General features: G+C 40.4%; 2 protein-coding genes across 10 annotated transcripts in view; one reads left to right on the top strand and one right to left on the bottom strand.

Annotated features, from left to right (window-relative positions):
- Positions 1 to 8,846: 8,846 nt before the first annotated feature.
- Trim59 (tripartite motif-containing 59) lies at positions 8,847 to 18,297 on the top strand. 4 transcript variants are annotated; one of them, NM_025863.3, is made up of 3 exons: positions 8,847 to 8,976; positions 9,747 to 9,821; positions 15,581 to 18,295. In NM_025863.3, exon 3 carries the CDS (start codon positions 15,584 to 15,586, stop codon positions 16,793 to 16,795), a length of 1,212 nt encoding a protein of 403 aa, NP_080139.3. In that variant the 5' UTR covers positions 8,847 to 8,976; positions 9,747 to 9,821; positions 15,581 to 15,583; the 3' UTR covers positions 16,796 to 18,295. The 4 variants fall into 4 exon arrangements, with proteins under 4 accessions (NP_080139.3, XP_006501980.1, XP_011238502.1 ...); XM_006501917.4 differs by having other exon boundaries at positions 8,874 to 9,179; positions 15,581 to 18,297; XM_011240200.2 differs by lacking the exon at positions 8,847 to 8,976 and adding an exon at positions 9,094 to 9,183 and having other exon boundaries at positions 15,581 to 18,297.
- Positions 18,298 to 18,965: 668 nt separating this feature from the next.
- The window catches only part of Smc4 (structural maintenance of chromosomes 4), a 29,886-nt gene continuing 22,093 nt past the window's right edge, over positions 18,966 to 26,758 (bottom strand). For all 6 annotated transcript variants that reach the window (NM_001356976.1, NM_133786.4, XM_030252812.1 and 3 more), the window contains 11 exons: positions 25,871 to 26,096; positions 25,691 to 25,770; positions 24,992 to 25,144; positions 24,062 to 24,188; positions 23,157 to 23,346; positions 22,037 to 22,181; positions 21,679 to 21,852; positions 20,700 to 20,882; positions 20,331 to 20,563; positions 19,468 to 19,651; positions 18,966 to 19,215 (listed from right to left, as the gene is read on the bottom strand). In NM_001356976.1, the coding sequence (NP_001343905.1) occupies positions 19,063 to 19,215; positions 19,468 to 19,651; positions 20,331 to 20,563; positions 20,700 to 20,882; positions 21,679 to 21,852; positions 22,037 to 22,181; positions 23,157 to 23,346; positions 24,062 to 24,188; positions 24,992 to 25,144; positions 25,691 to 25,770; positions 25,871 to 26,096 (1,848 nt within the window). In that variant the 3' untranslated portion in view covers positions 18,966 to 19,062. The remainder of the gene's footprint in view (positions 19,216 to 19,467; positions 19,652 to 20,330; positions 20,564 to 20,699; positions 20,883 to 21,678; positions 21,853 to 22,036; positions 22,182 to 23,156; positions 23,347 to 24,061; positions 24,189 to 24,991; positions 25,145 to 25,690; positions 25,771 to 25,870; positions 26,097 to 26,758) is intronic.

Here is a 26,758-nt window from a genome sequence, read left to right as displayed (position 1 = left end):
AATAATAAAGGCTCTAGAGAAGAAAATGTTCCCAGCAGTCTTCAGTGAGCAAGATGTGGTGTGGCCTAAGGGTTATACTCTAAGACAGAACTCTCCGTTTAAGGAGGGAAAGCTTTCACGGACTGTAACTAGGTGCGTGGAGAGCATGAGCCGCTGAGTCTAGGGTGACAAGCCTCCTAGTGTCTGCCGACTTCCCCCAGGGATGCTCTAGTGTACTGACACATTCCCCTTGGTTTCCAAAGGTTGCAGATAAAGGCAATTTCTAGGTGCATCACTGGGTCACCCCACCCCCCCAAAAAACACTTGTCTTTTAAACATGATTTTCTGCATTTCCTTGTTTCATGACTGAGAATATAGATAGATGCTTGCAGGCCATGACTCGTGTGTGGAGAGCAGAAAACAACTTTCAGGAGTCCCTTCTCTCCTCCTACCATGTGGATTCCAAGGATGAGACTAAGCTCATCAGGCCTGGCAGCAAGGATCTGTTTGTTTTTTGAGACAGGGTTTCTCTGTGTAGCCCTGACTGTCCTGGAACTCACTCTGTAGACCAGGCTGGCCTCGAACTCAGAAATCCACTGCCTCTCAGAAATCTCTGCCTCCCGAGTGCTGGGATTAAAGGCATGCGCCACACCGCCCGGCTAGCAAGGATCTTTACCTACCGAATTATCTTGTTGTGCTCCCCGTTTAGGGCAAAGTCTTGTTGTCTGGGCCAGCCCTGAACTCCTTGGTTCAGTTCACCATCCTGGGCATCTCACTGTGAAGAGTGCTTGCCTCAAAGAATTAAGTCTATTACAAATGTCCCTCCTTTCTATACTGATGGCTTTCTCTGAAAAGAAAAAGTTTCTCTCTCTCTCTCTCTCTCTCTCTCTCTCTCTCTCTCTCTCTCTGTGTGTGTGTGTCTTGTGTGCATGCATGCTCTCTTTCCTTCCTTCCTTCCTTCCTTCCTTCCTTCCTTCCTTCCTTCCTTCTTTTTTTTTCTTCTTCTTAAGCCAGGGTCTGTCTCCATAGATCTGGCTATCCTGGAACTCATTTTGTTGGCCAAGCTGTCCTTGAACTCAGAGATCCACTTGCCTCTGCCTCCCAGGTGCTAGACTTAAAAGATGATGGCAATATACCCAGGTCTAGTCCTTACTTTTTTAAATAAAAAAAAATTTAGAAGACATATTTTATTTTATATTTATTTTATTTTACATTTTAGTTTCAATTGCTTCAGAGTCTATAGAACTTTTTCCTTGTAAAGGGAAGAAGATTATCATGACTCTATTAAAAATGAAAACAGAGGGCAGATGTGATGGCTCAGCAGGTAAGCACCCGTGTTGCCAAGCCTGATAACCTGAGGTTAATCCCCAAGTACCACTTGGTGGGAGAGGAGAAGCCACTCACACTAGTAGCCCTCTGGCCTCCACGTATGTGCTATGGCCCGTGTTGCCCTTCCCCCACTAAATAGAAATTAAATTAAAAAAATGTAAAGCTGAAACAGGAAATAAAGTTTAACTTTACTGTGCTGATAACGAACAGAGACCATAACCTTGCTAGTGTGAATTTGAGATTGAACCAAACTAACCTGTCTTGTAACACGTTTATTTTAACAAGCTTCCAGCACAAGCTTGCGCTGAATTCGCCTGTGTGGGCGGACAGACTTCGGTTGGCGTGATGTCTTTTCCAGTTGTTGCTGGGATAATATCCTAACACGAAGCAACTTAGGGAAGAAAGGGCTCATTTCATAGTTCAAGGGTGTTGAGCATCGTGGTGGGAAGCGGAGGGCACCAGGAACTTAAGGAGGATCTGATCACATTGCAAGCAAAGAATGAGGAACGCAGGCTCCGCTGTTCTGTCCTTTTCATCCAGGCCAGGGCGCAGCCCAGGGAATGCTGCCGCCCACACTTAGGGTTGCTCTTCCCACCTCAATTAACCTAATTAAGAAAATCCCTCCCAGGCATGCCCACAGTCCAACCGAATCTAGACAGTCCCTCATTGAGACTGTCTTCCCAGGTGATTCTAGGTCCTGCCAAGCTGACAGCTGACGTTTAGCCGTCACGTGACGGCTTCCCTGCATGCCCACGGGTGGACCCCATTGCTACGGTAGGGCGGACTGCTAGCAAAGAGCAGGACACGGAGTAGCATTCAAAGTTATTCATGCTGTACAGGTAGGTCCAGCTTCAGTTAGCGTAGCCAAATTCAGCTCCACCAAAGCCAACCTTTAGTCCCAGGGCTTTCAAGTCAAACTATTCAAAGTTGCCATGCAGTATCCACATCGGTTCTGTTCATTTGCCTCATTATCTCTGAGCTATACAATGTCTCATGTATACACACACACACACACACACACACACACACACACACACACACACCACACACACACACACACACACACACACACACACACACACACACGTGCGCGCGCGTCTGATTGTTCCTGTTTCTTTTTGTACACATTAACAGTTGCATAGGACAACCACTTCTTTCTTCTTTGAAAGAACATACTATGGACCCTCTTTTTCTCTTTACTTTTTTATATCCTGAAAATCACTCTGTACCAGAGACTATATGGTTGCAAGCCTAAATATTTACTCTATTACTTAAGAACGTTTGCCAGTGGGCATGTAGCTCAGTGGGAGACTCATATGCCACATCTGCTGTTAAAGAACAAATGTTGCCACGGTTAGTAAATGTGTGGATGTTCGAATACACTTAATTTACAAAAAATAGTCACAGCCTGGAGATTGCTAAATGTGCTCTGTTTTATTTCAATGGTTGATTCTCGTACAAGGAACCAATTGTCTAGAGACTTTTTAATGTTTTAATGTCGAGTAGACTTGGCTTCTCCCTATAATCTCTAATCTTATAATCTGTTATTATTTATTTAATGTGTGTGATTTATGTGCATATTGAAAATTCGAAGAGGGGTTTCAGATTCTCATGAGCCGTCTAGTGTGTTCTGGGAACTGACTCTTGGTCCTCTGTAAGAGCAAATGGTGCTCTTTGCCTCTAAACCATCTCTCCAGTCTTTGCTTTTTTTGTCTTATATTTATAAATATAGCCATGAAGTTAATGACTTTGTATTTCCTTTATTTTTATCTGGAGGTCTGATCCAAGGACTAACTCTAACCATAATCCCCAAAGAGTTCAAATGATTTAAGAGGTACTAATGGCTGGATCTTTAGATAAGTTACAACTTAGAGGGATGACACAAAGCTAACCCTCGCTTACCTTATCATTGCAGCTTGTACATGCTCGATTTAGAATGCTTAGAAACTATTAAAATGTGCTGGTAAATAATGTGAAAAGTTATAGTAACATTTGAGAAATCTAAAACTATTCTGGGACTTACGTTTCTAAAAACTTGTTAGAGAGGCATGTCAGGAGCACGTGTCAGAGTGCTACCTTTGGGAGTTGGTTCTCTCTTTGTACCGGGTGGATTCCAGGGATCAAACTCAGGGCATCAGGTTTAACAGCACCACACTGATCCACTAAAAAGCCATCTGGCTAACCCTATTCTGGGATCTTCTAATCAGAGTTGGGAATATGTTCAGCAAGTTATCCCCCACACCTCCACGGCAAACACCTTCCTATTGGAAAATTATGTTGTTCCACGTAGCCTGTGATCACGAGTTATAGAAAACCTTGCAACTGCTTTCTTCCATAGCGGAACATCCATCATCTGCACAGTTTAAATGGTAGAAAGCACCGCAGTTCATGAGGTTCAGACTGTTGTACTGCTAGAAACGTCATCAGATCATCGCCAACAGGCTTGCCTTTAAGTTGGTATTGTTTTTGCTCCGTCTCTAGCTGGGTTGAACATCAGAATTCCGAGGCTGAGAGTGACTGTGAGGCTCCAGGGACTCGGGAATCAAAGCTGCAGCCGAGTACTTGTGCCGTTCATGGGAGTGTCAAAACTCTGACAGATACATAGTTTACTGAAAAGGAGAGTTATGTTGATAAACATATGCACATGGCCAAGGCCACCGTCTGTTTTTGTTTTTGTTACTGTTAAGCATGGTGGCTGATTGGAAAGCCTAGTGTCTCTATCACACCGGAGTCATTAAAGAAGGGGCTGCACTTGTTTTAGTGAACACTGCTTGCTCATGTGAGTCAGGGCGTTAGGAGCTGACTCAAGAAATGCTGAACTGCTTCATATGGAAAAGAGCGTTAGGAGCTGACTCAAGAAATGCTGAACTGCTTCATATGGAAAAGCGAATAGGCTGTGCTTTACTCCGAGAGAGAGAGAGAGAGAGAGAGAGAGAGAGAGAGAGAGAGAGAGAGAGAGAGAGAGAGAGGGGAGGGGGCGGGGAGGAAGAAAGAATGGTAGTGTGGTGATGAAGGCATCACAAGATGGGACCCATCCCTGCCAACATTGTCTGGCTGTAACAAATATCTTTTGTTTAAGGGTAATAGGCCTCCAATTGTTCACTGGCAGGTGGCTGAGACCGTGACTTGTTTTCAACACAGTAACTGATAATTTGAACAAGAGCGTAACAATTATATAGCACGTTGATTTTGTTCTTCAACTGGCCCTTAAAACCTACATAGTAAAAGAGGGAGGAGGAGGGCTGCAGAATACTAAGGATATCTGAAAAAGACATAAGGAGTAATATTTTAGGTTTCTCTAAAATTACATACTCTGTGTGTGTGTGTGTGTGTGTAGGTATATAGTTTAAATTACTTTATGCCGTGAGCCATAGACTATCTAACAAAAACCCAAGTACCAGGCCCAAAGAACCTCCTCTTGAGCTGTTAGTCAAGGGAGTTCATGAGACCCACAAAACAATATAAGGCCACACGGCTGCCCTTGGAGGCCTCTCGGAATTTGAAGGTAAGGTTCTATTTGGTGAACACACCACACACTTAGGACACAGGACTTGGAGAAAGAGCTGGTACTGACCTGGAAACTCCTTCCTGAGGACTGGCTCTTACGGTATCAGAAGATGTTATGCAAGCTACCGAGGGAGAGGGACAATTGGTGGTCCCACCTACCTGTAAAGCCTATAGACCACAAGAATGACTGAACTGGCAAGACATTCACAAGACATTCACAACAGTGGCACCTTTATGTTGGGCACAACCAGCAGTTATCTAATTAGCCCTACGGCCCATTTGACAGGAGAGAAATGTATGCCTAGTACTGGAAACCTAGCCAAGCTGTGACTGGAGAGAGGTCATAGACCCCAGAGGAGAATCTCCTTCCATTTTCCTAAACAAATATAATTTCTAACTGTTCTCTAAATATCTATCCTCATCCCCACGTATAAATGTAGCTCTTGTCATCGTCGCTTATCAAAAAAATCTTTTGCAAAAGATGGAGACCATTACAGCTATCCACAACTGACTAAGTAACTGTGAGATTCCCCCTCCCAAATGATACATTTGCAGTATGGGTCAGTTACTAAAGCTTAGGGGAAATTGTTGAAGACAGGGCACAAAGATTGTAAGAGCCAGAGGTCCAGGAACTCTGCTGTGATATTGTGTCCCTTAGACACAACAAAGCCAGTGCACTGTGTTTCTTAACTGTGAGTCCCGTCCTTCTGTGTTGCTGTAGAAGCTGAGAGGAGTGAAGTCAGAGGGCTTGCAGCTCATCAGCGCTGTGGAAGCCCAGTGAGTGTTCTCTTTACCCAGCTGATGCTTAAGACAGAACTTCAGGGAATATTTCGTGGCTATTTGGAGACTCTGGAATTCTTCCCAGGTAGTATATCCCTAGGAGCCTCACACCCACACATTGCACAGCTTGGTGGCTGTGAGCTCATGGTGTACAGTCACCTCAGCACTCAGGAGTGCCCCTGCTCAGTATGCCTCTGCTGGGGCTTGTTTGGCCTGCGAGTTGGCACAATTGGATAGGACCTTCAGCAGTTCCACATTAGCAGTGGAACATTAGTGCAGTGACTTTGTTTCTCTTGGATTAACCAAGGATTTGATTAATCTGCAAGCATTAACCAAGGAAGACCTGCACAGTCTCAGGTCAAGTTTTTCCTAAGTTGGAGGTGAAGGGCAGATACTTGGGAAACAGGGCTAAAATCAGCGCCCTCAAGCCCTTCCCAGAGTTGAGTGCCTGTGTTCTACTGGTAAACAGTGATCTGCCTCACAATTCACTTGAGGTCAGAAATCTATCTTGAGGCTGGAGCTAACATTATATTAAACAATGTATCCTGGGAAGGAAGAGCTTGCTAAGACTTGTAGCCAATTCCTTAGCAGCTGGCAACAAAGTTATCATTGTATGACCTTCATGGCTCACCAAAAAAAAAAGCAAAACTAGCAAAAGAAACATTTTCCCTGGGCCTGAAATGTTAGAGAAATTTGTCACAGAGATATAATAACAATTTTGTTTAACAATGGCTGATTATTTATTTACTTATTTAGGGTCAAGGTCTCAGTATGTAATCCAGGCCTCTTGCCTCAGTTTCCCATGCACTGACATTACAGGCACATACTATTAAACATGGCTTTCTCCATGATTCTGAAGAAAAGCATTATTGAAGAACATGCTTTTTATGTATGTTTCGAGATAACGTCCCAACCTCGTGGCCCAGGCTGTCCTCAAACTCATGGTATAGACTATGCTGGCCTCTAAATTGCAGGGATCCTCCTGCTTTAGCACTAGAGGTTTGACCACATTTGACGTGGAATACATTCTTTTTGTTGGTAGTGTGTGTGTGTGTGTGTGTGTGTTTCTAGACAGGGTTTCTCTGTGTGGCCTTGACTGTCCTAGAACTAGGTCTGTAGACTAGACTGTCTACTAACTCCTGAGAACCAACACTTCTGCCCCCAGAAGCTGAGATTAAGACTGTATGCCATGACTGTCTGGCATGAAACCCATTTGCTGGGTTACAGTTTGTGCTAATTCTCACAGAGTGAAGGGCTGCCTCAAGTTAGGTGGGGTTGGTATGCGGATGACTACAGCTGAAATCACTTGAGGAACTCTGACGTTAGCCAGGACCAGCGGGCCTGCATTTTCCTGTCTGCAGCAAACAGATTCTTGTGGGAAGACTCTCCTTCAGATAAGAAAACCAGAAAGTATCCTTGCTGGCCAGAGACTTAGATGGGGCTACAATGAACGTTTCCTAACAAGCTCCTTGAAGTAATCCTTAGCTTCTACTAGCTTCTGTCTGTCCCCATCTTTTTAGTATCTTTTAGTAACAGCCCTAGAACTTGCCTTCTAATACAAATATATGTTCGCTCTGTAATTCCTCAAGAGTTTATTGTTCTTATCTAAGACAGTATACAAGCTTCTACTGTTTTTATTTTTATTTTTTATGTGTACGAGTGATTGTCAGTGTAAGTATATGCCATCTGTGTGTGTCTGCAGAGCCAGTCAAGAGTGAGCTTAGATCCCCTGGAGCGGGAGTTACAGGCAGTTGTGAGGGGTCCACAGTCATGCTGGGAACTGAATTTGAGAATAGTAAGTGCTCTTAACTGCTGTTACCTCTGGTCAGTTAAAAACAAATAAAACCCCGTTTATCTATTTCTTTAATGTGTGGTTTGTAACGTGCATGCATGCGTACATCACATCCTTGCTTAGTGATCTGGGAGGCTAGAAGAGAGCATCAGATTCCCGTGCAACAGTTGTGAGCTGCTGTGTGGGTCTTCTGGAAGAACAGCCAGCGCTGACTTTCTGTTTCAAAGCTCAAGACAAAAAGTTTTCAAGCAAGGAGTCTGAGGAGCGCCAAGAAGATGTTAATGTGCGCTCAGCGGTTTGGCTTTTCCATGGTGGGAACTGAACACGCCAGGCGAGCACTGGAACTGAGCTACACCCCCAGCTCAGAAGTCACATTTCTGTTCATCATCTTTCCGATATTATACCTGTAACAAAACCACGTATTTCCCATCCTTTATCCCGTTTCTCAATACTCTATCACAAAGGGAGTATTGGGAGTGTGTATATCGTAATGGAAGACACCCAAAGCAGCTGATTTTTTTTTTTCAGCCCAAAGTTTTCGAAGGCTGACGCCCCAACACATGAGGTTTTTAGGTTTACGACTTTTACGCTTTGGTGCCTGTATTTGAATTGTAATTTCTAGTCTTTCTTTTCCAGACCAACACTATCATCTATAGAGCGCATGAATAACAGTTCATAAATCCTGAGTAGCGCTGCCGGTCAGCGTGGAGCTGCCTTAGTGCTAAGGCTCCTCTTCTCTGCCCCTTCCCCATGTTTGGTTACAGAACTTTCTGGCAGGGTCGGGCACTCTATGGACCTGTAAAGCACACTCCTTGAAGGCACAATCCATTTTCCTTCCTCTACGCCCCCTCTTTCCATCTTGTCTCCGAGGTCAAGTCTTGCTGTGAGTCTTAGGCTGACTTGGAATCTGCTCTGTAGCTCACACCGGCCGGGAGCGGAGAGCGGTCTGAGCTCTGGAATGGCGTTTCTCCGAGAAAGTGAAAAGCCACTACTGTGTTTTCTGACCCAGCGTGTTAGAGAGGACAGGGAGGACACAGATGAAGGCTTAGGCGCGCCTAAGTTGGAGGACCGGAGCCTCACGGGGGCGGGCGAGCGCGCCGAGCCCTCCAGCCGGTGACTGAACAAGGAACCTGTGAGGTAACAATGGAAGAAGCCTGCGCGCCGCCAGCTCCAGAACCATCCCGTGCGGGCGTGGTCCTAAGTAATAAGCAGTCCCTCAGCCAGCCGCCTCCAGAAGCCGCCGGGTCACCCGCGCATCCCCGCCCTCGCGAGGTCCTGGCGCCAGCCCTTCCCCCCCAAGGCGCGACCCCTGCCGCCCGTGCGCTTTCCGCGCCGCGCGCTAGTGCGCAGGCGCCTGGCCCTCGGCCGTTGGTGTTCAAAGGCCGCCCGCGCTCTCTCATTGGCGGAGGCGGCGCGGTTGAAAGTCGCTGCGGCGCCGCCGGCCCCGCCCCCGCCGGGCACCTGAAGACTCGGGCGAGCGCCTCGCAGTGTCCGCACCAGGCTGCCCGGGAGCCCTCGCCGTGCGCGCCGTCGCCCGCCTCGCCCGCCTCGCCCGCCTCGCCCGCCTCGCCCGCCTCGCCCGCCTCGCGGTGAGTACGCGGCTCCGCCGGGGAGGCGGCTCGCTGCCCCTCTTTCTCGAGCGCCCGCGGCCCCGGTGCGTTCGCCGCCGACTTGAGGATGGGGAGGCGGGCTGGGCTCCGGAGGGCGTGCGCTCGCCTCTCCTCGCTTCGCGCGCTCGCGGGTGGAGCAGCGGCGCTCCGAGCTACCGGCGGGATTGAGGTCGTAAGGGCCGGTAGGTGAGCCTAGCAGATCCCGCAGCACCGCGCGGGGCGAGTGAGCCCTGGGCATCCTGGACAAGAGGGTGTGACTGCCATCTTTGAGCCACTTCTTTGTTTGGAGTTCACGTAGGACTTATGCCCATTGTACAGATGTGAACCTTCATAGGTAAAACTGAGGCCTGCAGCGTTTCGGAGACCACCCAATGTGTTGATGGGAATAATTTAACGTAGTTTCGAGCTGGGGATATCTACGCGCGAGGATATTTCTAGTCGTCTTGCTGAGTTTAAATAAAACTTTGAAGCGGGGCATGAACGTGCACGCCTGTAACCCCAGCATGGGGGCAGACAGAGGCAGCAAGCTCTCCTGTGCGTTCCAGGTCGTCAGTGAGGACTACAAAATTAGTCTCAAAAAACCCACCAAACCAAACTATGAGTGTTTAGTTCCCATCATTGGTTAATCTTGTCCAGAGTCAGAGATTCGTTATGTTGTAAAAAGTCCTTTGTGTGGAAATGGTTGGGACTTTAAAGATGAAATATTTACTGCAGGCAAAATCTGAAACATTAAATTGTTTTACTTTTAGAATAACAAAGGATCCTGGAAAAGTTGGAGAAGATAAAGTACACCCAGTGTCCAGATCAGGAGATTGACAGACCAGGTAAGCTCTGGGAAGTTAACTGGATACGAAGAAACATCAGGATATTAGAGTGTGTGATTCCTGGGCTATGATGAAAGATTGAAAAATCTCTTGAAAAAAAGATGTATATTGGAAGTGTATAAAATTTTAACCATCTTATGGAGGAAGCATAAAGTGAGAAATGACCTAATCTAAAAGGTATTCAGTTTTTTGTTTGATTCTCCCCCCCCCCCCAAAAAAAAAAAAAAAACCAAAAAACAAAAAACCATGGTTTCTCTGTGTAGCCCTGGCTGTCCTGGATAATTGCTCTGTTGACCAGGATGGTCTTTAACTCAGAGATTCCTCTGCCTCCCAAGTGCTGGAGCCAAAGCCATCACTGCCTGGCTAAAAGATTTTCACTTTTATCTAACAGACATTTTATAAGCATGTGTGGACGTCTTAAGTCATGCACACAAAATGGTATTGCCTTACACGTTTGCACGCTGCATTTATTATTCAAGCTACCTTTATTCCTTTTTGCCCAGTATTACACATTGATCTACATTTTTAGTGAGCCAAGGTCCTGTATTTTAACCTGGTAAAAAGTAAAATTTTGACTTTGGGTAATATATATATACTGACATTGCAAATATGTTGCTGAATGTTTTCCATCAAATATATTTTCACTTTGAAAAACTATTTTTTGAATACTGTGTTTTATGTATATTGGTAGACACACTGTTTTCACATTAGTCTTCACATGCACACTAGGAGAGGGCAACAGATCCCATTTCAGGTGGTTGTGAGCCACTGTGTGGCTGCTGGGAATTGAACTCAGGACCTTTGAAAGAGCAGCTAATGCCCCTAACTGCTGAGCCATCTCTCCAGCCCTAAGAAATAGTATTAAAAAATCAGTTAAAGTATAATTTCTCATGTCAATTCCTGGTTAAGTTACATTAGTAGCTTCTTTCATAGCTTTGTGGAATAGGTTTATATTAGAATGAAACAGAACAAATCAGTAAAGACTTAAAGTTAGATATTGCTATAGTATTTTTTAAAATTATAATTATATCTAGTACAGTCAGGACTATACAGAGAAACCCTGTCTAGAAAAGGAAAAAAATTATAATTTTACATTTACACATGAAAATATTTTAAATTCTTCTAGACTGAAAATTAACATACAGTATATAAAATATGTCTCAACACAAGATTTTGTATACGTCTATAGTGACTGAGAAAAGTTTATTTTAAAGTTTTGTCTTATGGTAGTATATAAATGGCATAATCATAGCAATTCTCTCTTCGCCCCCCCCCCCCCCCAAGCCTGTAATTTCACACATTAGACTTTTTTATCAATTAGGGCCACAAGGCTGTGCAGCCCAGAAGTGGGTGTAGCACGGCCTGAGTTTTCCCAGGCTTCTGTGGCAAGTCATGGAGCAGTGTGGTTTGGGAAACATAATTTCCTTGGAGATTGTAAAATATATAAAAATATATAATTCGACCCTGTGTGATGGATGGCATATGGCTTACAGTCTCAGCTTTCAGAGGTGGAAGAATTCAAAGTCACCTTTCCTATGTGTGCAGTTTGAGGGCAGCCTAGAACACATGAGACCCAGTTCAATAAATGAAACAAAAGTAAAAACTAATGAGTATTTTATGACATTCATGCTCAAAGATGAAGAGCAGTTAACTGTTGTGAATTAAAATCTAGAAGCACAGGATTTTATATCTGGGATCCTTGTAGACGTAAAAAGTCAGTCGGTTTTGTAAAAGGATGAGAAACTTAGGTGTGTTTATATTTAAACACAAGAACTTCGTGAAATCACTTACAAATAGATAATTGAGCCTTGCGATAAAATACCGTGACCCAGTATTAACCTGTTTTTTATTTTTTTGGTAACTTAAATTGAAGTGGGTTATCTTGCTTAACTATCAGTTTTTACTTCAGATTTTAGTACTCATTGGAGGAAAATACATTTCACATGGCTTATTTTTGAAATTGATTGAAATTTATAATCTGACAGGAAAGAAAATAGTTAAAAGGTTTCATAGTTCCTCTTGTGTTTTACAGTGCATACATGTACCATTGAAACCCTTTTAATAATGTAGACAGTCAGTGCCATTACATACATTCACTTTGGTAATCTTCAGTAAAACCCATTTTCAAGATTTTTTCATCTTGCCATATTCTAGCTCTGCACTCCTTAAACGGTGGCTGCCCTTTCCTCTCCGGAGGCTGCGGTCTTCACAATCCCACTTTCTGTTTCTAATCTGATCCTTGCATTGTTTTTCAAAATCTAATGTGGTTACACGGTTCACCCTCCATTGCCCTCACTGAGTGAATTATTTCAGATTTCCTGTTACTCAATTAACAAGGTTCATGCAGTTGTATTGGAGAGTGAGCCTAGAACCTTACTCTATCACTGATGTACAAGCCCAGCATAGTCAGGATGGGCATTCTTTTAATGTACTCTCTTCATTCTTGCTAATATAGCTAATTCGCTAATTATATTCTATAAAGTATCTGTTTTGGGAAATTAGTCTATTTTTAGTTTGTATAATCTCTGCAGGGCTTTGGGATCCTACTATATACTGTCTTGAAATTTGCATACTTATATTTGTACTCTGGGACTGATGAACAAGAATTGGTTTCATGACCATTTGAAAGGATTCATCATAGATGCTTGCCCCGACCCTCCCCAGCCCCCTGTCCAAGATAGTACTTTTTTAACTTGTAAAATGTTCCAGTTTGCTTTTTTTTCCTGGATCATTCTTAGTAATTTGAATTGATTTGTTCAATACTTTGAATACTTCATTTGTTTTAAGCCATCAGATATATTGGTATAGAGCTATGCAAGATACTGTGTTCACGTTGGGCCTTTTCTCTCCTTTTGTTGCTTTTCTTATGTATTTTTTAAAATTTTTTCCTCTTGTCAGTGCATGTGTGTTCCTCTTTCAATGACCCCAGCTCAGGAGTGTGGGGCTTTGTCTGGTGTCTGAGGTTCTCAGACTCTTCATGCTTGCTGGGAAGCTGCTGCTGCTACGGTTGTTTTTGTTGTTGTATGTGAATAAGTAGCACAGGTACAGAGTTCTGGGGTAAAACCTTTTTCCTTCTAGAACTTAGGGACATTTTGTATATTGTTTTCTTGCAGCATTTCTTTTGGCTACGTATGTTTTCTGACTGTCTGCTTTTACATAACAAACATTTGAAAGCTTGGCTAATTATATTCAAAGAAGAAAGACTTTTTACTAGTATGTCTGGCATCTTAGTGCTGTTTTTAAAAAACCAGTTAGCCCCCACTTTTTCCATAGCATCTGGTTGCTAGGTGTGGTGGCTTCGGTGAAAATGTCCCCCCATGGGTTCCGTAGGCATTTGAGATGAACACATAGTCCCCAGGTGGTAGCACTGTTGGAGAGATTGTGCAGCCTGTGGGAGGACATGTCTGCTTTGAGAGTTGAAAGTCTTGTCTCACTTTTAGTTCTCTCTGGTTCATGCCTGCCTTTAAAGAGTCTCATAGCTTCCTGCTCCAGCTGCTGTGCTGTTCTCATTATGAACTCTAACCCTCTGGAACTGTAAGCCAAAATAAACTGTCTTCTATGAATTGCCTTGGTCATGGTGTTTTATCACACAACAGAAAAGTAACAGATATGCATATAGCTTCTTAAGAATTATACATAGAGCTCAAAGTATTGCTTTCTGACTTATACAAAATTACAAAGTTTTCTGGGGTTGTTGGTAAACAGTTTATCTCTAGATAAAAGGAGTAGCAAATTATATTTCTTGGGTAATTTTTGTATGACTTCATAGTTCTCTGTGGATGTGGGTTAAATTAAAATCTTAAGTGCTTGAAGTAAAATTAGTTTATCCAGTTAAATTTAGAGGCACCTGGTCTAGGAAAGCTACAGTCTCACAGAAGGTGGCTAAGGAGCTAAGGGCTAAACGGATTTAAAAGGAGTTTAAAAAGAACAGTTATTTCTTTTCTTTTCTTTTTTTTTTTTTTGGTTATGTTTTGTTTGGTTTTTCGAGACAGGGTTTCTCTATGTAGCCCTGGCTGTCCTGGAACTCTCTGTAGACCAGGCTGGCCTTGAACTCAGAGATCCTTCTGCCTCTGCCTCCCGAGTGCTGGGATTAAAGGCAAGCGCCACCACTGCCCTGCAAGAATAGTTATTTCTAAATGCTATTGTTACAAACTTGGCGTTGGGGGCTTAATGCAGGACCTCGTGTATACTAGACATCACATTCTACTACTGAGCTGTATCCCAACCCTGTTTTTATGAACTTAACTTGGGACTGGTTTTATATAGAATTTTTGTCAGCCTTTATACTCTACATAAATACTAGGATTACTCTCCCCTCCACTCGCCAAAGGCTGTGGTTTTTGCAGATTTATGGCTTGCATTGTGAACAATACAAAGCAAAACTATAAAAGTGGGCTGTAAAACTGCCAGCCTCGACTACCTAGTCTCTCTTCCCTTCTCTGCCTCTATCACCTTTCCCAGGTCCCCAATAAACTCCCTTTTTATATTTAAAAACCAAAACCAAAACTGCCAGCCTCTTGGAGTCTCTGAACTATTTTTTTTCCTTCCTGTTTTAGAGATAGTCTCAAAACACATTTTTTAAAAAACCGTATTTTTAGTTAAGTGTGTTGTGATCAGATATTCTGCAGGTATTGGGAAAGTGTCAGATTCTTGCTGGTGGTTTGGGGGTGGTACATATAAGCCTCCTGATAACTAAATTCTTGTCTTCTGGAAGAGAAAGCTTGCAGTCATAACCACTGAGCCATCTTCTCACTCTCTCCAACATTTAAAATGAAGATGAGTAGTAGCCTTTATTTTCTTTTATCATTTGTTTTAGATTTTAATTTTTCAATCAATGTTTGCCACTGTAGTCAAATTTTCAAGCCAATTTTAATTGCAAAGGCTAATTATAATTACATCTTTTCCCTTTCAAATCTTTAAGTTAAAATTACCCCTCTAGAGGCCTGTATAACTCAGTGTTGTTTGTTTAGCATGTACAAGGCTTTGAGTTTATTAGCACCACCAAAAAAAAAGAAAAAAAAAAAGAAAAAAAAATAGAAAAAAAAAAGAAATAGGAATTGCTATGTGCTGATGTTAATAGTAACAATTTCTAGAGAAGCCAATATAACTTGTAAGAAGCTATGATTGATAGTTGTGATTCCTCATACCTACAACCCTAGTATTTGAGAAAAGTCACAGATTCTCCCTTTACGTTAAATAATTTTGCTAAGCATAATGTTATGCAAATGTTTAGTCTTGTCTATTCATTATATGTGCAGTTTTACTTTGGTATCTTAAGAATGTAAAGACTTGCATATTGTAATTGTAATTAAGTAGATTTCAACTGAATTTTATTTAGTCTCTACTACATAGAAACCAGTTTGACTAATTTGGAGCATTACAAATTAGGGATTTTGTCGGAAAGTAATAATTTTTTTTTTCTTTTGGAGATAGGGTTTCTCTGAGTAGCCCTGGCTGTCTTAGAACTCACTCTGTAGACCAGGTTGGCCTCGAACTCAGAAATCCGCCTGCCTCTGCCTCCCAAGTGCTGGGATTATAGGTGTGTGCCACCACACCCGGCCTAGTAATAAACTTAAGATGATGTATTCAGTATATATTTGGAGTTGAATTCAAAGAAAGTGCAAATTAAAAAGAAATCAGTGCTTTTTTTTTTTTAAATAGTGAATGCAGTGTGTTATTAATTTGAAGGTCATGCCTAAAACCTTAAATGTGTTCTAGATGTGTACTACATGTAGACTTAACTGTTTTTGTTTTGACAGGAAATGCACAATTTTGAGGAGGAGTTAACGTGTCCCATCTGTTACAGCATCTTTGAAGATCCCCGTGTACTACCATGCTCTCATACATTTTGTAGAAACTGTTTGGAAAATGTTCTTCAGGCATCTGGTAACTTTTACATATGGAGGCCTCTGCGAATTCCACTCAAGTGTCCTAACTGCAGAAGTATTATTGAAATTGCTTCTACTGGCATAGAATCCTTACCTGTAAACTTTGCATTACGAGCAATTATTGAAAAGTACCAGCAAGAAGACCACCCAGATGTTGTCACCTGCCCTGAACACTACAGGCAACCATTAAATGTTTATTGTCTACTAGATAAGAAATTAGTTTGTGGCCATTGTCTTACTATAGGCCAACATCATGGCCATCCTATAGATGACCTTCAAAGTGCCTATCTGAAAGAAAAGGATACACCTCAGAAGTTGTTGAAACAGTTAACTGACACACATTGGACAGATATCACTCGCCTTATTGAAAAGCTTGAAGAACAGAAATGTCATTCTGAGAAAATAGTTCAAGGTGATAAGGAAGTTGTTCTCCAGTATTTTAAGGAGCTAATTGATACATTAGAACAGAAAAAAAAGTATTTTTTGGCAGCTCTTTGTGATGTTGGCAAAATGATTAATCAAGAATACACTCCACAGATTCAAGGAATGAAGGAGATAAGGGAACAACAACTTGAATTAATGACAATAACGACATCTTTACAAGATGAGTCTCCACTTAAATTTCTGGAAAAAATTGATGAAGTCCGCCAACGTGTGCAGATGTTGAAACAGAGACCACTTCCTGAGGTCCAGCCTGTTGAAATTTATCCTCGAGTAAGCAATGTATTAAAAGAAGAGTGGAGCAGAATAGAAATTGGACGTATTAAGAAAGCTGTTATTCCTGAAATGAGAGTTTCTTCAAAAAGAACGCCATGTTCCTGGTCTGATAATGATGAAAAAGAAATGGAACTTTTTAAAATTTTAAACATTGCTATAGTTTCACTCATTTCAGTGATACTAATGTTGATACTCCTTTTCAACCATCACATAATAACATTCTTAAATGAAATCACTTCAATATGTTTCTCTGAAGTCTTTCTCTCTGTTTACCAGAGTTTATCTAAGAACTTATATGACTTAAACAATACAGTGTGTTACACTTTATATTTGTTAAAGGAATTTATGTGGAAAATAGTTTCTCGTTGAAAACCTAGAATTTCCAGTTTTATGTGGGCTTCTGTATAGCAGAGGCTAAGCATTGATTGCTAGATGGAAAGTCAGGGTGGCATAAACAGCACATCAACTTCACATCTTACAACAGATGCAGAGAAATACGATAAACTTCCCATGCTTGGCTACAAGTGCTGTCAGAAATGAGACATTACCTGAAAGAAGACTAAAATCAAATTAGAAAATGACAACTTTTGGGTTGAATATTAATACCTTACCCTGTTTTTATTGGCTTGCTAGTTAATGTTTTATTCTGATTAATAAGTCTTTTTCTTTAACTGTTACATGTTATAGTGGCTAACTTGGCAGTTCTTTGTATATGTAGATATAAGATTTTTAAACAAATGACAAGATCCTTGAGGTCCACAAGCCTATTTTGATGATTTGAAGCTTTCCAATGCACAGATGGAGAGGATTTATAAGTTGTTTTAAAAATCTAGGCCAGGATTGTTTAAACCTTTTTTTGGGGTCAAGGCTATTCATAGGTTTAGGAGCAGTCATCCCAAGTAGCACTGCTTGCTGCTTGTGGATAAACTGTCTAGTACACTTGAGTTTAATTCATCCTTGATATCAGTGAGGTCTCAAAAACCCATCAGAAAGTGTCTGGACTGCTGGCTCTAGCACCACAAAGCAAATCAAGTACATATTTTGATTTTGTATTTTAGCCTTGTTTTTATATGAAAACTATACGAAACGTACATTGGGACAATTATGTTTATGTGATTCATCTAATAGATTATGATGTAAAAACTATATTCATCTTAAAATGTTTTCACCCTGTAGCTTGAGTACTGGGATTATAAGTATGAGTTGATGCTGTACCTGTTTAGTTTTAAAAGAGGTCATTAAGTCAGAACCTTTAATTTTGCTCACTTGACATGGACTACCATGATGCATGTGGTAGAACTTTTGGTTCACAGCCATTGAAATCCCCTACACAATGTTTTCCAGAAACCCCTTATGAATGCTCTTGAATGGAGACTTTATTTCAAATAAAAGCTGTGTTTCTTAAGGTCAGAACAATGCTGACAAGTTTTATCACTAAAGTCCACTTATCAGACGCAAAATCTAGGCATGGTAACAAAATGAGGTCATTTTGAAGATGCAATGAAGGTGAGGGGAAATTATGTAAATATTAGCAAGCGAAGAATATTGGAACATTTTTCAAGGGGTTACTAGCTTCTTTGTAGAGATGAGGAAACAAAAGTGCCAGTGTTAGCAGGTGGGAAAGCTCATTCTATTCTGCTTATAAACAACTTGAGTAGGCTGATCTATGTAATTAACGGAAACTTCTATTTCAGTATGCCCAGTATTACATTGTAGGCTTGACGATTTTGTGTACACAATTATCTTTGTGTTCTGATATACTGTTTTATATCTTTGCCAGGAGGCTGAGTTTGTACAACTTAAAAGTTTAGAAATTCTGGGTTTTATGTATAACAATATATTTTAATAAATGATATTTTATTGAAGTCTTAGAAAGTGGTGACATAGTTTTCTTATGGATTCTGGTTATTATTTCTGAAAACTTAAGTCCATCAAGTAATTTCATTTCTACTATAATCATAAATTTAAATGCCACAGTAGGAGGCATTTGACTAATAAACAAATGACTTTGTTTTTTTTCTGAGAAAGGAATGTAGGCCCAGGCTCTTGCCTCTGAACCCTTGGATCAAAGGTGTTCACCACCAAGCCTGACAATGGCAGACTGCAAATTCCTACTGAAAATGTTGCTAATTAATGTAATGTTAGGTTAGTAGAAACAAGTTGGTAACATTACTTCAGTATGTTGGAGTGTAACTGACCTACAGTTGTAAACATTTACTGTTCCATTTTAACACATATGGGTTTATGGATTAGTCTACCTAGGTAGTCCACAGCCCTCAGTGATGATTTTGTCTGCCTCTATGACCTTGGGATTACAAGGATTACAGAAATAAAGAGATGGTGGATGGAATACTAGGAATATCTACTATGGCAGGAGAATCCAGACTTTAAGGTCAGATGGGCTACACTGAACACTGCCAACCAAACAGGGCACCCAACAACAACAAAACCCAGAAGCCAGCCAGACCCCTCATTTCTATAGTATAGAAATGGACACAATAAAAGACATTATCACTCAAATAAAACAGGAAACTTGTCATTCAATTTAGAAAAATGTATTTTATACAACTTACAGTCTTTTACAGACAAAACTAGAACACCCAATCTAGATTTGAAAATTTTCAGTGTGAACAACTTCAACAGAGTCCTTTAGACGCAATTTGTTTTGGGTTCACTGCAACACTTTTTGTACTATTATATGTTTTATAGATGCCAATAAGTCTGTCTGAAATCTCAAACATATTATTTCGAAGAGAGATTATTATGAACTGGGCATTTTTTGTTTGCTCCTAAAAAGAAAAAAGAAATAACAGTTAACTCATAATAAACAGGCAAACATATTACCCCCCTTATAAAGTCTGGGCAGAGTTCTGACATGGATGATTAGCACATATAGTAAGGACTTTATGGATAAATCATCTGGGTTTTTTAAAAAAAAACTGCAAGCCTAGAAGAAAACCCGATTGAAAAGTCTGATTGAAAAAGAAATCCTGATAGCAAGAAATAAACCACAAAATTCACAAACAAAATGATTTACTCACATATATATAAAATGCAACAATAGACACATTTTTAAAATCCAGAGCTGCATCAATCTCATCCATGAAGTAGAGGGGAGTGGGCTTGTAGTGATGAAGAGCAAACACTAAGGCCAAGGAACTAAGGGTTTTCTCGCCTCCTGAGAGGTTAAAGATCTTCTTCCAACTTTTCTTAGGTGGCCGAACACTGCAATAATTAAGAAATGTTACTCAAATATCTTGTAAAACTAAGGCTTTATGTAGTACTTACTTCCCACAACTAACATCACCTTTTTCTTGCTAAATCTGTAAGTTGCTTTTCACATTTTAGATGTCGGTTTTCTGAACAGGATGATTTTCAGAATGTAATGACTTTTTTTCTTTTAAAAGTTGTGATCCTCCTACTTACACCCGTTGAGTGCTAGGATTTACCTGCACACATCCCATGGCCTGGCTGTTGATTTTTTAAATCTAGTTTGTTTAGAATGTTGTTAAAATTTTAAGATTTAAACAGTAGCCTATTTTCTCTTAACCATTTTGAAAAAAATTTTTTTAATTTATTTTGGTGTTGATAGAGGCCTTTCTTGACTTGTCTGTCAGACATTTAATTGGTGTATTAAGCCTGGCTACCTGGTCTGAGAGTCCGTCTCTGTGTCCATCTCACTGAAGGGGCATGCTGGGACTATAGATGTCATATTATTACATAATCTAGCTTTGATTTTAAAAGATGAACTAGACATTGTATAACATACTTTGCACATATTTTATGCTGCAAACATGAAAGTATGTAAGAGCAAGATAGTTATTACCAAATAAATGTAGTTCCAACCTTCACACACTAAAGAAATAGTAGTTTGGAAAAGATGCAGGATTAAAATCTCACCAACCTGAACATGATTCCTTCAGAAAAAGGATCTAAACTGTCCACAAGCTCCAGTTCAGCATCTCCTCCCAATGTGAGCATCTGGTAGTTTTCTTTTAGTTTATTTGTTATTACGTAAAAACCAGCCATAAATTCATTCAGCCTTTGTTTTCGAAGATCTTCATATGCTTGTCTAAAATTATCTCTTTCAGAAGTAATTTTGTCCAGTTCGGCTACTCTTTGCAAATATAAATCTTCCTGTGAAGATTGTAAAACAAAAAAACAAAACCCTTTCACACACATACAAATCTGAGAATTAGCACTGGTCATTATGCACAATTAAATACCCCGTTTAGGCTCAGCAAAATTTCTACTAGAAACAATTCACTCACACCTTTTTTTTATACTCAGCGATGGCTCCAAGGTTTGGTTTCATTTCACGACACTGAGCTTCCAAAAGTGCAATTTCATTTGTTATAGACTCTGGATTCTTGATTGCCTCAAGCTCCTCCTGGCTTAGAACTGCTACTGTCTCAACAGGATTATCTTCAACAGGATGCAATTTTATTTTTGAAATCTAAAGAGAATTGAGAAGACATAAAAACAGGTCAAGGTTCTTTATTTTTTTTTGTTTTTTCAAGACAGGGTTTCTCTGTGTAGCCCTGGCTGTCCTGGAACTCAACTTTGTAGACCAGGCTGGCCTTGAACTCAGAAATCCGCCTGCCTCTGCCTCCCGAGTGCTGGGATTAAAGGCTAAAGGCGTGCTGCCACCACACCTGTATTTTTCTTTGTGCTTTGGTGTGTCGGGACAAGTGAAGTGTGTAGATAGCCGCCACACACACCCTGTGGAGCTGGTGGAGCTAAGCCGGTTGATAGAGGCAGGTACTGGGAATAAAACTGGATCCTCTGCAAAAGCAGCAAGTGCTTGTAAGCACGGGCTCGTTCTCCTGCTCCCAGTATTTACGTCAACACATGAGAAATGACAGCTACGAAGACAACATAGCAATGAACTACTTTCCACAGAAGCGCCAGGGTGAGGAGGTACTTGCCCTATTCTAATGATTACTAATTTCTATCTATTTAATAATTTAAATAGTCTTATATCCCTCACAAATGTGAAAACATCTATAATCAGAACATAGTTCAAAAACCAGAAAAACACCCAAAAAGCTTTATTGATTATTTATCCATGCATGATGTATAGTCACTACAGGTGTGCCTGATGCCCTTGGAGAGCAGAAAAGGGTACTAGATTCCCTGGAGCTACAATTGTTATCTGTCACGTGGTACTAGGAATCAAACGTGGGTCTTCTACAAGAGCCATCTTTCCAGCCTCCCAAAAAGGTCTAAAATTAAATGCCAAAACCTCTCACCTCTTTTTGCCAGTATTTTATTTTTGAGTTATGTTCAGAAATGTGGCCATCTATCTGTTCAAGTTTCAACTTAATACTAAGTGCATCTTTCTGAAGAGCATGTTCATTTTCTTGAATAACTTTTAGTTCCTGAAGTAGATTACGATGTTCTTTCTGGATTTCTGGTAAGGATGTCTAAAAACAAAGAAGTGTCAGACAGACATTTTTACATTACATAGACGTTGTTAGCAGTTCCTCTTCCTGTCCCATGTTAATTGTAATTCACCGAAAGTTTAAGGTCATAGTTAAATTTAACTTACAACCAACATTTTAATTGCTTTAAATATCATCTACCCTGTAATGTAGAACCACATCTTACCTCTGCAGTTTTTGTATTGTTTATGACCTCTTCTGCCTTGTCTTCAATATTTTTTAGCTCTGTCTTTAAGTCATTTATTTCTTTTTCAGTGTCTTTTATTTCTTTCTCTGTGCGGCAAACAGAATCCTGTGCCTTTTTAAGATTTCTAAAAAAGCAAACAACACAATTTATGACGTAATTTACCAAATCATCCTTACTTTTTATGCTGATACAAATACTTGTAGTCTGAGTTATGCTTTATTGAAACTCCATAGAGCTTAATAAGACCCCTTATGTCTGCTTCTAGCAGACTTTGATGCTGCTACTTATTAGAGTACAAACCCTTGACATTCAACAAGGTGGTCATTCTTTTAACTCACAGAGATCTGCCTGACTCTGTCTTCTGAGTTTGATGGTCTCTGGGATTACAGGTATGTATATGCTACTATGCCCAGACAAATGAGGTGAATTTTGTTTCCTCAGCTCGCTTACGCATATTTTCTGCTCCTAACAAATGATTTAGTAGCTCCTTAACTTAAGCCAAATCATTCCACAGATAATACAGACTTTAAGAAATAATCTTACAAAGATTTGACTTATAGCTCATTCTTACCACTTCCTGTTTCTGTTAAGACCTAGCTCTGCTACGTCTACTCTATGCCTGAGAAGCAAAATGTCTAATGCCTTTAATAACTGGGTTATGATATATAATTCCAACTTTTCTTTTTTTAAAGATTTATTTATTATTATATGTAAGTACACTGTAGCTGTCTTCAGATACTCCAGAAGAGGGCGTCAGATCTCATTACAGATGGTAGTGAGCCACCATGTGGTTGCTGGGATTTGAACTCAGGACCATCAGAAGAGCAGTCAGTGCTCTTAACCACTGAGCCAACTCTCCAGCCCAATTCCAACTTTTCTAAGGCATACATGTTTACCAGTTTGGTGTGTGTGTGTGTGTGTGTGTGTGTGTGTTTAAGCTGGAGAGAAATGATAAATCTTCATTGTAAGGTTTTTCTTTCTGAAAAGTGTTGCTGGGCAACGTCAGCTAAGTTTAATAACGAACATCCAGTGCAATGTTAAAATACTTCACCCAATGTGCAGTTAGGGGCGAGGGCAGCCTAGGGGAAGCACACTCTACCTGTCAGCAGTCTTGATTGCTACTTGGGCCTTAGTAATAGCAGAAGCACATTCATCAAGCTGCTTATTTATCGTGTCAAGTTTGTTTTGCTGGGCCTTGAGTTTTCGGTTGTTGATATCTATGATGGTATTGTGTAGCCGTTTAATCTCAGCTTCAACTTTACCAGCTTTCTCAGCCACAGCATCATATTCTGAAATAATAAAAGAGCCAAACTCACTTTTCTATGTTAGTAACTATGGTAGATGTATATTTGTTCAATCACTCAATCTGATACAGGGTCAAATATCAGACATTTAGGGAATAGACCAAAGCCACTTTAAACAAAACAGTATTGTAACATACAATGTTAAACCCTGGTTAAGCTGTTGATACATTTCTGATCCTTTGTGATGGTTACAGTCTCTCCCTTTCTTTAAGCACTCCCCTGAATCTCCACTCCATGCCTTTTGCCTAGGACTAGCCTCGCTCAGGTCTGGAGAGGCTGGGTATTTTCTTTTGACTAACCAAACAGTCCTCCACATTATAACAAAGCGAAGGGCACAAGTCTAAGGACACGTCCCTGGTCTAATCAACCAAAGACACTGTGCAATGTAGAAGGCATAAATGATGAACTAACTGACTGGCTTTTGCTGGTAAGTCAGTACCTTAGTATAAGCAGTAATTAACGATGGGGACATCAGGTGAAGTACATGCTTGACAGCTGCAGTGACACATTGCTAATTTGAAATGTGAAAAGGGCAGCAGTTTACTTTTTTTTTTTTTTTTTTTTTTTTTTTTGAGACAGGGTTTCTCTGTGTAGCTCTGGCTGTCCTCAAACTCAGAAATCCACCTGCCTCTGCCTCCCAAGTGCTGGGATTAAAGGTGTGCGCCACCACCACCTGGCAGCAGTTTACTTTTAAACATACCTTTTTTGAAAACACTGACATTTTCTTCCAGCAGTTTCTGTTGTTTTCTGTCAGGGGCCGTAGTAAGAACGTTAGCTTCCAGTTCTTTAATTTGTACACACAGATACTCTTCTTGCTCTGATAAGCCCTATAAAGATAATTTAGCATTTATGGCCAATTATTTTACTTTAGTACAAGTAAATATTTCTTTGATCACTGAATTTTAAAAAAATTTAAAAGACTAACAGGTAAATGACAGAAAGCATCATCAATATGAAAATATAGATGATCAGAAAACAAAATGTGTACAAATTTATTATAAAGATAGAGCTGCTATTTGGACAATTTGGTATGAGGCACAAAGTGCTTTAAAGCAATGAAATATAACTATAATTTCAGGAACCTATCTTATAGAAGTAATTCAGATGTGTATATAAAGACATAACTATAACCAATGTAGCTGTGCACATAACAGAAAAACTTTAAATATAGCAGACAAATCAAAAACAAAGGAAACTCAGGTATTTATTAAGCAAAGGAAAGTTTACTTTTTTGTATTTGTATAATGTATTGAATACATTAAAAAGCTATCATATATACTTTATACAAATATGCAGATATGCATAACTATATTACATGCAACTAAATTTTAAAAATTGAAGCTATGCATCACAGTTGAAGGTTATACTTGAGGTATTTACTGAAAACTGCCTTAAAATAGAAACAACTGGCTGCCAGGCATGAGCATGAACCCTTTAATCATAGTCAAGTGGATATCTAAGTTCAAGGCCAGCCTGGACTACAGAATTCTAAGACAGCCGAAGTACATACTAAGAAATATACTTAATCATCTTTTATATTTCAAAATTTAAGCAAGCTCAAAATGCTTCTTTGCAATTGCTGTTGAGCTGTAACAGACCCAGCTGATAGTCACTGACACAAACACAATACCTGGATGCTTGCAGCGAACTTTTCCAGTGTATTTCTCATGTCTCGTTCACTGTGCCGTAACTTAACTACTGCTTCTTCATGTTGTACTTTCTGTTCTTGGATTTGCATTGCTTGTTTAGAATGCCTTTCCAACTGGGATTCCATCTTATTTACCTTCAAAGAATAAAAGAAATACAATTTTCTCCAAGTGTCACAAAGCCCTTAAATTTCTTGTATTATTAATACTGTGGTGTGTGTAGCCACATGCATGCCTTGGCATACATAAGAAATGTCAGAGGACAGCCTGTAGGAATTGGTTCTTCTATGGACTGAACTCAGGTAGTAAGGCTTGGCAGGAAGGGCTTCTACCCACCCTCTCAACAATCTTGCCCGCCCTCCAGAGTTCAAGGTTAGCTTATGAAATGAAAAACCCTGGGGTTGATGCAGCAGTTAAGAGCACTTCTGAGTACCAGAGTTTGATTCCTGGCCATTATATAGTGGCTCACAACCTTCCAGTTCCAGGGATCCAATACCCTCTTCTGGTCTCCTGGGATACTAAGCATGCATATGGTATGGACATAATATCCATTAACATAAAAAAAAAAAAAGGAAAACCTCCCAGCTTCAAACATAAAGACAAAACTAAGAGCTACAAGTAGTAGCATATGTGGATTTCCAGCGAGAGGGCTAGGAGGTGACGGCTATTTGGACCATGCTAACCTCTTCTACAGAGATTTCATCGATAACCGAAGAGCCCATCCTTCCTCTCATCACCTTGCTTCCACCGCCACTCATTGTACCTGGGAACATATGACAAGTCAGTTTTGTATGCTTTACCCAAGATTAAAACAAAAACGAAAAACCAAAGCCAACCAGTAGGGGAGGAAGAACCCGACTCACCTGACTGTTCTATGATCTGTCCCTGCAGAGTCACTACTCTCCAGCGTCTGTCTCTTTGGTACGCTACTCTTGTAGCTTGATCCAAATTGTTAGCCACCAAGGTATCTCGTAAAGCAAAGTAAAAGGCTTGGCGGATTTCCTCATTTTTCACTTTAACTAGATCAAATAACCGAGGAGTATTTTCAGGAGTTTGAATTTTGCTCATTTTTTTGGCCCACACTGTCATCTAAAAGTTATAAAATTGTGCACATAATAAGCAATGTTTCCTAGGTATTATAACCCTAAATAAAATTTTTGTTTTTGAGACAGGGTTTCCCTAGCTGTCGGCTCCAATTCAGAGATCCAGCTGCCTCTGCCTCCTGAGATTAAAGGCATGTGCCACCATCACCCAGCTCCTAAATAAAATCTTACCATGGTATTAAATTCCTCCCATTTTAATTTTATATCTATATAGTATCAACACACAACTTAACATTAAGTTAAAACCTCGAAATGCATTGGACATCTAAACGTAAGAGTGGAAATCCCTAAAACTCAGAAACATCCAGCACTCACAGCCCTCACAGCCACTCGGAAAGCAGAGAGGAGGATTGCTCCAAGTTCAAAGTTAGTGTGGTACAGACACCAAGTTTTAGTTACCCAAGGACACATTAGCATCCCTGTCTAAACACACACACTCATCTTCTACCCAAGAAGCTAAAGAAAATTACTGTGAAGTAGATCTTTTGTGCTTCAAAATACATAATCAAGAAAGTCACAATTGTTAAGTTTAAATTAAAACATATTTTAAAAGATGCACCTGACAAGAGCCTTAAAATCTAAAGGGTTTTTAACAATCCAATAAAACAAATGAAAAATGGCAAAGGTTTCCCCAAGAAAGATGAACGA

This window comes from Mus musculus, chromosome 3, assembly GCF_000001635.26.
Source record: "Mus musculus strain C57BL/6J chromosome 3, GRCm38.p6 C57BL/6J".
NCBI lineage: Eukaryota > Metazoa > Chordata > Mammalia > Rodentia > Muridae > Mus > Mus musculus.
This window is presented reverse-complemented; position numbering and strand designations above follow the sequence as displayed.

Coding starts and splice junctions, on each gene's coding strand:
- Trim59 (XM_006501917.4), top strand. CDS start 15,584: ATGCACAATTTTGAGGAGGAGTTAACGTGTCCCATCTGTTACAGCATC.